Source organism: Oncorhynchus clarkii, chromosome 5 (genome assembly GCF_045791955.1).
Source record: "Oncorhynchus clarkii lewisi isolate Uvic-CL-2024 chromosome 5, UVic_Ocla_1.0, whole genome shotgun sequence".
NCBI classification, from domain to species: Eukaryota; Metazoa; Chordata; class Actinopteri; order Salmoniformes; family Salmonidae; genus Oncorhynchus; species Oncorhynchus clarkii.
Window position 1 is genome coordinate 22438640 of NC_092151.1, and position 12247 is coordinate 22450886.

Sequence of the window (12247 nt, forward strand, 5' to 3'; positions counted from 1 at the left end):
TCTGATCTGGCAGACTCACTAAACACAAATGTTTTGTTTATAAATTATTGTCTAAGTTTTGGGGTGTGCCCCTGACTATCCATAAATAAACGAAAACAAGAAAATGGTGCTGTCTGGTTTGCTTAATATAAGGAATGTGAAATTATTTCTACTTTTATTTTTGATACTAAAGTATATTTAAAACCAAATAGTTTTAGACTTTTACTAAAGTAGTATTTTACTGGGTGACATTCACATTGTCTTGAGTCATTTTCAATGAAGATATCTTTATTTTTACTCAAGTAAAATGGTTAATGTTTCCTCCACTGCCTGCTATGGTGCTATAGGTGCCAAGGATTCGGACATGTTGCAGCAGTATGTAGAAAGGAGATCCCTCAATGCAAGAAATGTGCAGGAGGACATAGTCTGAGAGAGGGTACAGTTGGGATGGAGAAAGCACTTTCTTGCATTTATAGCCAAGGTGATCAACTGCACTGCGCTAATGGAGCAGAAAAGAACACAAGATAGATGTGGTAGTTGCAGCAGCAGATAAATATATGGGTATGAAAGATTTTAGTGCAGAAGATCTATAGGAAGTTTTGAGAGAAGGGATTCCATCCTCCCAGGCCAACGGCCTGGTGTAGTATCGTTTAGGGCCAAAGTAGTGGGATGGGGTGGTGTTTTTTGGGGGGATAGTGTATAGGTGCAGGATAAAATCGATTTAAGATTTTCTCGTTCCTCTTTTACCTTTTTTCTTTGTGACCACAATTTGCAACCATCATTCCGACCTGAGAAAGGAAGCCATACGCAACACAGTCTCGTCTGCCGGAAAGTCAAACAAAGAATATGAAGAAGAAGAAAACGTGCTCAATGACTGTGATGTGCTCTGCTCCTCTCCCGCAACACATAGTGCGCATGCTCACTCACAGAAATCTCGTGATATTATTGTCCTGTGTTGGATAGCAGTAGTTTCACCGTTTTTCGATTGACTATTCACTTATTGTTTATTTTGAGAATATCAGTTAACATGGCAGATCCAAGAATACGACAGATCAAAATCAAGACTGGCGTAGTAAAGCGGTAAGTGCCGTTTTTACTTAATACAATATTTAAAAGATAGCAGGCTAGCTAGTCAGCTTGCTAACTGTCTAACATGCTACACCCATGCTATACCTACAAGGCCGCGGAAATCTACTTCGGCTCGAGACAGTCAGACTATGCTTCGAGAGTACTTCGCCGGCATATATTTAACTATACAACGGTGCTTTAGGGAGGTGCGTGAATTATCAGTCAAAATAAGGCAGTAACGACACAATAACCTGTAATTCATAACATATTTGAACAATCTAAATTGTATGTTGTTGAGTGACATTTTCGTATTTCATACAACGTGTTTATAACAAGTGCGCTTGTGCTATTGTTAGCAAGTCATCCCTGTTGTGTCCTGTAACTGTTAACAGCTAGCATACAAGCTAACATACAACATGCTTTGCATTCACTTAGCAGGTGCGCAATATGCAGAGGCTATCTGGCCTTATTATACTACTAGCTTGCTAGCTGGCAGGATGGATAGTACTGCTACCATTGTTTTCTCTTGTCACTCATCAGAGCCTTATAGATTAGGCTTTGTTGCTACGTTTTCATGTGAATGTTGGCTACAGGCTTATTAATGATCAGCGACGGTACAGTTATAAACAGGCCCAAATGCAGGTATTTGATGCACTGAAGCGAATTTTCTGCAATCTCATCTGAGCCAGCCTCTTTTGTTGAAAAGGCAATCATGGTTTTAGCTTAGAGTTGCACAAATCAAGTTGTTGGGGTCACATGCACATTAAGCAGATGTTTTTGCGGTTGTAGCGAAATGCTTGTGTTCCTACCTCCAACAATGTAGTATTATCTAAGAATTCAAAAAAAATGCACACAAGTCTAAAAGTAAAAGAATGGAGTTAAGAAATATATCAACATTACGATGAGCAATGTCGGAATGGCATTGACTAAAATACAGTATATCCATATGAAATGAGTAAAACAGTATGTAAACATGATTAAAGTGACCAGTGATTCCATGTCTATGTACATAGCAGCCTCTAAATTGCAGGGTTGAGTAACCGGGTGGTAGCCGGCTAGTGATGGCTATTTAACAGTCTGATGGCCTTGAGATAGAAGCTGTTTTTTAGTCTCTCTGTCCCAGCTTTGATGCACCTGTACTGACCTTGCCTTCTGGATGATAGCGGGGTGAACAGGCCGTGGCTCGGGAGGTTGATGTCCTTGATGATCTTTTTGGCCTTCCTGTGACATCGGGTGCTTTAGGTATCCTGGAGGGCAGGCAGTGTGCCCCCAGTAATGCGTTGTGCAGACTGCACCACCCTCTGGAGAGCCCTGCGGTTGCGGGCGGTGGATTCTCTCAATTGTACATCTGTAAAAGTTTGTGAGGGTCTTAGGGGCCAAGACAAATTTCTTCAGCCTCCTGAGGTTGAAGAGGCACTGTTGCACCTTCACAACACTGTCTGTGTTGGTGGACCATTTCAGATATCAGTGATGTGTACTCTGAGGAACTTGAAGCTTTTCACCTTCTCCGCTGCGTGTCGTTGATGTGGATAGGGGCGTGCTCCCTTTGCTGTCTCCTGAAGTCCACAATCAATTCCTTTGTTTTGTTGACGTTGAGGAAGATGTTATTTTCCTGGCACCACTCCGCCAGGGCCCTCACCTCCTCCCTGTAGGCTGTCTTGTCATTGTTGGTAATCAGGCCTACTACTGTTGTCGTCTGCAAACTTGATGATTGAGTTGGAGGTGTGCGTGGCCATGCAGTCATGGGTGAACAGGGTGTACCCTTGTTGTTTCCTGCCTTCACCACATGGGGGCGCCCCGTCAGGAAGTCCAGGACTCAGCTGTATAGGGCAGGGTTCATACCCAGGGTCCCAAGCTTAATGATGAGCTTGAAGGGTACTATGGTGTTGAAGGCTGAGCTACAGTCAATGAAAGCCATTCTTACATAGGTATTCCTCTTTTCCAGATGGGATAGGGCAGTGAGCAGTGTGATTGCATTGTCTGTGGATCTATTGAGGTGGTATGCAAATTGGAGTGGGTCTAGGGTGTACGGTGGAGGTGATATGATCCATAAATAGCCTCTCAAAGCACTTCATGATGACAGAAGCGAGTGCTACGGGGCGATAGTAATTTAGTTCAGTTACCTTAGCTTTCTTGGGTACATGAACAATGGTGGACATTGAAGCAAGTGGGGACAGCAGGCTGGGATAGGGAGAGATTGAATAAAAAGCGGGCAAAGAAGGTGTTTAGCTTGTCCGGGAACAAGGCTGGTTTTCCTTTTTGTAATCCATGATTGTCTGTAGACCCTGCCACATATGTCTCGTGTCTGAGCCGTTGTATTGCGACTCCACTTTCTCTGCACTGATGTTTTGCCTATTTATTGCCTTACAGAGGGAATAACTACACTGTTTGTAATCAACCATATTCCCAGTCACCTTGTGGTTAAATGCGGTGGTTTGCACTTTCAGTTTTGCGTGAATGCTACCATCTATCCATGGTTTTTGGTTTGGGTAGGCTTTAACAGTGGGAACAACATCCCCTATACCACATACATCTCTCGCCCGAGCCGTTGAATTGCGACTCCACTTTCTCTGTACTGATGTTTTGCCTATTTGTGACTCCCGAGTGGCACAGGGGTCTAAGACACTGCATCTCAGTGCAAGAGGCATCACTGCAGTACCTGGTTCGAATCCAGGCTGCAACCGGCTATGATTGGGAATCCCATAGGGAATAAGAATTTGTCATTGACGGACTTGTGTAGTTAAATAAAAGTGAAATAAATAAATATATATACACTTCCTGATGAACTCGGTCACCGTGTCCGTGTATACGTCAATGTTATTCTCAGAGGCAACCTGGAACATATCCCAGTCCATGTGATCAAAAACAATCTTGAAGCATGGATTCCAATTGGTCAGACCAGCTTTGAATAGACCTTACCACGGGTACTTCCTGTTTGAGTTTCTGCCTATAGGAAGGGAGGAGCAGGATGGAGTCGCGATCTGAAATGTCTAAGGGAGGGCGTGGGAGAGCCGTGTAGCCATTCCGGAAGGGGGAGTATGGTCGAGAGTTTTTAATGCACGAGTACTATAGAACTTTGGTAGCGTTTTCCTCAAATTTGCTTTGTTAATATCCCCAGCTACAATAAATGCGGCCTCAGGATATGTGGTTTCCAGTTTCCACAAAGTCCAATGTAGTTCCTTGAGGGCCGTTGTGGTATTGGCTCGAGGGGGGAATATATACTGCTGTGACTATAACCAAAGATAATTATCTTGGGAGGTAATACGGTCGGCATTTGATTGTGAGGTATTCTAGGCCGGGGAACAAAAGGATTTGAGTTGCTGTACGTTATCACAACCACACCATAAGTAGTTGATCATAAAAGATAGACCACCGCCTTTCTTCTTCCCGGAGAGTTCTTTATTCCTGTCTGCGCAGTGTACTGAGGACCCAGATGGCTGTATGGACGGGGACAGTATTTCTGGAGTGAGCCACGATTCCTTGAAACAGAGTGTTAGGTTCTGGGTGCAATTATTATTATATCCTGGGTGCAAATGACTGATGTTTTTCCTGACAGGGCATTCAGTCCCCACAGTCCAACATCTGACCATAATCTGTTGTTTTTTCAGTTGAACAAACAAAAGCAGTCAGGATAAGATCTAATTCTCTAATCACTGTTATTATACTTTTAATTCCAGCATATTTTTCTTTCTGTTGCAGACATTTGATATTTTCATTCAGGCTAATCTCCTGAAAGCTACTCAGTAGCTTCTATTAATTGAAAAAATTCTGTCATAACGCACTGGGTGTCATAATAGGTCTATTTGCTAATCCATAAATAGTAAAGTAGGTCTAAGTATGAAGAGGATTTATCTCGGTCTTGCTCTCCCCCTTGGTTCCCTCTGTCCCTGGCCCTTTGTGTAAATGTGCTATCGATCTCATTTTGATAAGGGTCCCATTACTAACGGGGCTCCCTGATGAGTGTGGGTAATGGCAGTGCCGGCTTAGAACTCTCCCTCAGAAGGTGATGTCACAGAGAGGGTGTCTGATGCAGTGGAGAAACTGTAGGCCAGCTGGTGTAATGAGAGGTGGTGCAGGTTCAAACACATCTCCATTCTAGAATGGCTTCCTTTACATTATAAAACATCTCAATTATCATTCCTTTCCCATTCAGAATAGGTTAATTTAATCATTAGCTGTCCTAGAAATTTAATATTTTGCCGAGGTATAAAGTAAGGAGAGATCCATTACCCATTCAGTGGCCTCCAGCATGACCTTGATAAGGGAACCTGCAGCCTCTGTTCAAAGTCAGATGGAACAGACTGCCTTTTGCTCTCTCTGTACTCTACCCTACTATGTCTTCCTGTCTCTCTCTCCCACACGCTCTCTCTCCCGCTGTCTCTCTCTCCCGCTCTCTTTCTCTCTCATTCCCCATGTTATTAAAACCCTAGTAGCAGCTCCCTGTCTGCTCTCTCCCAGTAAAGGCCTGTTCCAGTGGCTTTGTGGCGTTGTACATTCCAGTCACTCTTCTCTGCCCTAGCGAGGCGGATGCCCTTAATAAAATGACAACAGTAATTTGGCTTTGTCATTCGGGCATTGGGCTAGCCGGGGCTCAAAAATACAGTGCTGTTGGAGGAGGCAGTGGCAGCGGCCGAATGCGTGTCGGATCTCTAATTCCCTTTTCTTCCTTATTTTCCAGAGAGATGCCTTTTCCATTAAGTCCAGGGTGGCAGGTCTATTTAAAACCAGCCACGACCCCACCCCTCATTCACACACACAGCGCTCCTAGACCCAGCCTGAGAGAAATAAAACATTAACATCAGGCCTAGATGAGAGAAGGTGGGGGTGGACATTTTTATTAGACTGTCCTTCAGTTTTATTCAAATTATTTCAATCCCCCTTTCCTCTCCTTCCCCTCTCCCTCATTGCTGCCTTCTTTTCCTCTAAATAACCTCAGAGGTGACATCCTTCATTCGGTGCAAAGCCTGAGAGAGAGGAAAAGAGAGGTGCAGGGCTCCTCTGCTGTTCGTTGTTGCATATGCTGCCTGTTTAAACAGCATCTTGATGGAAACGTATTAAAATGAGCGATAATTGACGTAAAATATGACAGAGTGCTGTTGGCTTCCTCAGCTAAGCAAGGCACCACGGCAACACTGAGGAGAGGTTGTTTCTGGCTAATGGACCTGATTAATGAAGGATCGCACACGAACCAACGCACGCAGCTGATTTTATGAAAAATGAATTCCACGTTGTCATCCCGACAAGCAAAGCTGCAGCCGGAAAAATACTATTAGTCGGGAATCATTATCAATAGCAATATTTTCAAACTCCATTATGCCAATGAAGGTCTGAATTGATTTAATAGATTTAGTTCCATTTGGTCCCTAATTGATAAATAATCAACATTTATCAATGTACTCAAGCCCATTTTCACTAACAATCAAGGAAGAGTGGTCCATTTATCACCTGACTTGGTCCAAATTTGAAACTAAATTGATGATCAATTAATCGTAGGAAGGGCCTGTAGAGTGTGTGTCCTGCTAGAGGTGGCAGTTAAGCGGAGACCGTCAGATAAGCGTGGTGATCAGGCAAAGAAGGAAGGCATGGGGCTGTACCGTAGTAGACCCACAGTTCTATTATACCCACACTGGACACATCTGGAAACCATGGAACATATTGGTTAGGTTACTGTTACTTCACCTGGTGGTTAGTTGAATGAGAACTCCTCCTCCTTGACATCTTGAGGGCTTCAATGATACAGCTTTTGATGTTGGTGTTTTTCTGTGTGTTTTTAACTAATCTACTAGGCATGAACTTTGATTTGTTTTTATTGTGTGTTGTGTTTAACTAAACGGTGCTGTGTCTTGTCATCTGTTTATTTACTCCCCAGGCTGGTGAAGGAGAAGGTCATGTATGTCAAGGAGACCAGGCAGCAGGAGGAGAAGATTGAACGACTGAAAGCAGAGGCCTGCGACGAAGAGGCCGACTCCGAGGCCAGGTATGTCATCAAGAAACAGGTGGGTGAAAACACATGAGAATAAAGGATGTTTACATTCAGTTGTAAACATACTTTACATACATAGGCCAACCCATACTTTACATTAAGTTGCTTTTATAGCTGTATAGTAAAGATGTTATAACTATAGTAACGTTGCATTATTAAGTTGTGACATAGTAGTTTAGTATTGTTTTGTGGTTGCATATTGAATGGATTTTAGAGATATTTTTATTATACAAGATGTTCAAATGCTGTGCAATGTTACTTTGTTACTACACAGGTATAAGAGCAACGTAATGGAAAGTGTTAGGAAGTGGTTTTAAAGGGATGCATTATATCTTAAATCACATTGAATGTTCTTCTTAGTCAACATTTTATTTGTCACCTTCATTGCTAAATATGGAAGCTTTCTAATGTGCTTTATTTAACAAACCTATTGTCAAATAGAATTCTAGTACAGTAGCGAACAGACATTGCCAGTAGCCCTACATTCACTTTAATGAGGTCAGCTTAGTATCATTATGAAGAATTAGTCTTGGAGGTGGGGGGGATCGTTAGCGATTTAGTCATTTGCTGATTTAATGACATTATGTAACTTTGGAGGAGTTTGATAATTACTGACACATGCTGGTAATTTACTGCCGCTAGGAGATCGCTGGTGCATATCCTCCTCGTCTCCCTCGCTCTCTTTCACTCTTAGTCCTTCTCTCCCTCCATCATTTTCCCTGCTTAGATTAGAATGAGAGGGTGATGGACAATACAGACCCACGGTGGCTTGTGTCCTCTGTGTGCCCTACCTCGCAACCTTTGTTTTAATCTCAGCTATTCCAGGGATTACACCTTGTGGAGAGGATCATCTGTCATGCTTTCATGCACAATAGGCAGATGGATGGATGGAGATCTGGATGGATGGATGAGATCTGGATGGATGGATGAGATCTGGATGGATGGATGAGATCAGGATGGATGGATGAGATCAGGATGGATGGATGAGATCAGGATGGATGAGATCAGGATGGATGGAGATCAGGATGGATGGATGTTGGAGATCTGGATGGATGGATGGAGATCAGGATGGATGGATGGAGATCGGGATGGATAAATGGAGATCAGGATGGATGGATGGCTGTAGGGCAGTGTGGATGGATGGATGGATGGATGGAGGGCAGGGTGGATGGATGGCTGGAAGGCAGGGTGGGTGGATGGAGATCAGGATGGATGGATAGAGATCAGGATGGATGGCTGGAGGGCAGGGTGGATGGATGGATGGATGGAGGGCAGGGTGGATGGATGGCTGGAGGGCAGGGTGGGTGGATGGAGGCAGATCAGGATGGATGGCTGGAGGCCAGGGTGGATGGATGGATGGAGGGCAGGGTGGGTGGATGGATGGATGGATGGATGAAAGGCAGGGTGGATGGATGAAGGGCATGGTGGATTAGTTATGTGTCTTTATCCTGCTGCTGATGGGATCATTCCACTGCACTGGTACTGAGAGGGCAACATGACCACTACCACCTCACCATGTCTGTTTGTGCATCACTGCCTGTGTCTCTCCACCTCACCTCCGGAATTTCTTAGCGGTGTGTCTGACTAACAGTGTTAGCTGAGTCCTCTGTGCTCTTTAGGGTGTCAGTCAGGGGAATTTGCCTTTCCAGAGTATCTCAGACCCAGACATTTCAGGTTCTAACTTAGCTTCCCCATAGGCGTAGTAATACCTCTCCATGCATGATCACCGTGATGCTACCTGCCCTAGGCGTAGTAATACCTCTCCATGCCTGATCTTCATGCCACTACCTCTCTGCTCTGGTCTTCTCCACTTACCCAGGTGTGCTGGAGGCAGAGCGAGGTGAGGACCCCTGCTGCTGCCCAACTCCATGCCCGATCAATAACTATATAACATTTTTCACGCAGGCAGAGAGCTTGTTGTGGGATGTTAACCTTAGCACAGCATATGTGGGATACTAAACCAAAACAAAACCTATTTCAAGGAACTGCACAGTGGAGCTATTGAAGTTGTAACACTTTGTTTTTCAACCTTTAATACATTACAATCTAATGCAGTGTTTTTCAACTATTTTGAAAAACTTGTTTTGCTTGGAGGACCCCTTGAAGAAAATATAACACAAGTGATATGTTTATAAATGGTGTAGATGAAGACGGTAATGAAGATGGTGGTGTTGATGAATAATCTGTGTTTTTCTCTGTGCGTTTCAGTTGGAGGTGCTACAGGAGTCCAAGATGATGGTTCCAGACTGTCACAGGCGTTTGACCATAGCACACGCAGACCTGTCCCAGATACTAGTAAGAACAGCTCCGTTAGGAAGGAAAAACGTTGAGAGGAACCAGACCCATCCTCTTTTGTCTTTCTTGCTGCAGGTTTATCCATAATAGTGGTTTTGGCTTCCATGTCGGTGTGTGTGACTGTCTAAAGTGACACACTGATCGTGCAGGTGTGACTGTCTAAAGTGACACACTGATCGTGCAGGTGTGTCTGTCTAAAGTGACACACGGATCATGCAGGGGTGTGGATGGGTGTGTGTGACTGTCTATAGTGACACATTGATCATGCAGGTGTGTGACTGTCTAGTGACCGATATAAGAAGCCAGAGAGAGGAACACACACCCCACCTCCACACACATGCATGTCTCAGGGTCCTCACAATTAGCAGAGAGCAGGAGTCAGGCAGCCGTGGCCTCACTGAGAGACACGTGCGGAAGGGAGAGGAGGAGAGAGGAAATCACAGATGACTCCTCTGGAGGGGGGTGACGGGGTCCCTGTCCACCTCCTACCAAAGCCCACTCTCACTCCTTCCAACACACACACACACACACATTACAGTTCATTAGCAGTGCTGTCACTGCGATGGCCACCATAGGAACCCAGCAGCACTCGATTAGCACAGATGTGACCCTCACAGACTTTTTTTTTTTTTTTTTTTTTTACACACTAGAACCGTTCCACTGTGAAATCAATATGTGGATTGTAAATGTTAATTTTTATAAAAAATTGACTATGCTAGGGTTAGGAAAAGGGCTTTAGTGTGATCATTTGGTGAATAGCCATGTGAATTGACTGTGGACTTTTTAATGGCTAGGTTAACTATGGGTTGATTGTAGAAGGTAAGTTAGATTTCGTGTAATGCTATTTGATGGGTTGGTAATTTTAAAAGTGTGTGTGATAGTGTTAGTATTGATATCCTGTATGTGCTTGTGTTTGCAGGAAACAGAAGAGGACTTGGCTGAAGCAGAGGAGTACAAAGAGGCCAGGACCGTATTGGATTCAGTGAAGCTTGAAGGATGATGTTCTCACTCTGTAATGCACTACTTAAATGTCTATTTCATTCATCTGGGCTTGTTTGGAAACACAGACAAACAAAATCGTTCAGCATCTTTTTCTCTTTATCTCGCTCTTTTTTTAATTTTTTATTTCTACATTTGAAAACAACGTGCAGTCTGATGTCGACATCCTTCTCCTGAGTGTACAATCTCACACAAGCAGCAAATAAAAACGTATTTCTTTTCTTAACATGGGGGTTTGTTTCTTTAACTATACAGCTGCAAATTAAGCCTGGTTGTATTGTTTAACTCATATTAAAGCTATACAATAGTACTGTAGTGTCTTGCATCAATTGATTTAGAAAGTGTTACTCAATGTCTTGAATGGAGGTATATTCTTCTTGATGATAACTGATTCAATATTTAGCCTAGTTTAATGTTTATTTGTTCTTAAGAATCAGGATAACAGTCAAAATAAGTGATGGACCGAATAACATCCGAGTGAGAGACAGGAGCTAGCTACACCATATCAAATTACATCCAACTGTATATCATCATATAATATCGTCCTAGTGTCTGTGTCATGGGATTGGATAGAGAGAAATTGGCATGATGTCTGTTCCTAGGGGTAAGAATCAGGACACCGACCTCCGCTGGTCAATGAAGTCCATGCAGCCTGGTGATATCATCAGCACTGTCATTGCGAACCAGACAGTCTGCAGTGGATCTGACAGGCTGTCCGCGAATTGACCAGTAGGCCTAGTTGGGCATCAAGTCGCACTGTAGCTTGTCCACAAATTCACACGGCTTATTTTGGTCCGGAAATGTAGACATTTAAAAACTATAATTCAAGATTTTATTTGGGTTAACATACTTTTTATGTTCTACTGTGGAATTGGTTAAATAGTTTATGTTTACCTGACCAAAATATGCCTACCGATATGCCAACCAAATAAAGGAAACACATTAATTTCGTACATGGCCTGTTTAAGTTTAATTTAATTCCATTAGTTAAATGAGTTTTTTTAAATGTAAGTCTTTATAAAACCCTAAACTGCTTGAAGATGTTTGGTGTAGGCCAATATGTATTAAAGCCGACAAACTTGTATTCGGTTGCTAAGCCTGTGTTAAAATCACTGCATATTAATAATATCATTTGATTCTAAATGTTAAATCTCATGGCCTATTTTTTTCTCTAAGGCGCCCAAGACACCTAAATGCCAGTCTAATAATACAAGACAAAAAACCTGACTGGGCAGACAAATTAAGGTTACATTTGTCTTATTTTACAAATTTCGATAATTATCGGGATCACCCCGAAGTCTTATTAACGCCCTAATGAGGCGCGCGTCTCTCCGTGACATCCAGCCGCTCCATCTCATTAAGGAAATCGCTCTTCAATGCTGATTATTTTATTTGGAACCATAATTATATTTATTTCGGATAAATCACGGTCTAATCGAGTCCGCGCAGAGGGCAGTGGCGCTAATCGAAGCATGAGATGCGGTGGTGGTCCGCGGGCGCTACCTGGATTTGTGACCAAACGTCGAGGCAAAGCGACGCACCTGGTGGATGTAGTCCTGGCAAGCACAGCGCCTCTCTCTTTTCTCGCTCCTCTTTTCTCTCCAGAACTCAAAGACAACAATTTATTACTTCTAATCCCCCGACTGTCACCAAATCACCTGCACGAAACAAGAATCTAATTTGTTAAACTGGCATTTCTGCAAATGAAAGATCGATTTAGAATTCTCTAATTGAGGGAATACAGACGCCCGATGAATTAGATTCACCCTGGATGAAGAGGAGGAGAGGAGAAGAATAAAAAGAAGGAAAAAGAGTCAACAAAAACCATCCTCGGTGTTAGCTCTCTGCACCGTGCGTAGCCCGAGACAAGAATGCACGCGGGAGAGTGGTGACGGGCATTGGTGGTGGTGACGGGCAAAAGGT

General features: G+C 43.3%; 1 protein-coding gene across 1 annotated transcript; it reads left to right on the forward strand.

Annotated features, from left to right (window-relative positions):
- Positions 1-885: 885 nt before the first annotated feature.
- LOC139408528 (tubulin cofactor a) lies at positions 886-10634 on the forward strand. The gene is made up of 4 exons (XM_071152520.1): positions 886-1059; positions 6917-7043; positions 9239-9325; positions 10245-10634. The coding sequence occupies exons 1-4, from the start codon at positions 1007-1009 to the stop codon at positions 10323-10325; spliced, it is 348 nt and encodes a 115-aa protein (XP_071008621.1). The 5' UTR covers positions 886-1006; the 3' UTR covers positions 10326-10634.
- Positions 10635-12247: the final 1613 nt, after the last annotated feature.

Excerpts from the sequence above, each read along its gene's own strand:
- LOC139408528 (XM_071152520.1), top strand. The coding sequence starts at position 1,007 with ATGGCAGATCCAAGAATACGACAGATCAAAATCAAGACTGGCGTAGTA. Across the intron at positions 1,060-6,916 it reads AAGACTGGCGTAGTAAAGCG|GCTGGTGAAGGAGAAGGTCA; the intron begins GTAAGTGCCGTT and ends TTTACTCCCCAG. Across the intron at positions 7,044-9,238 it reads GGTATGTCATCAAGAAACAG|TTGGAGGTGCTACAGGAGTC; the intron begins GTGGGTGAAAAC and ends TGTGCGTTTCAG.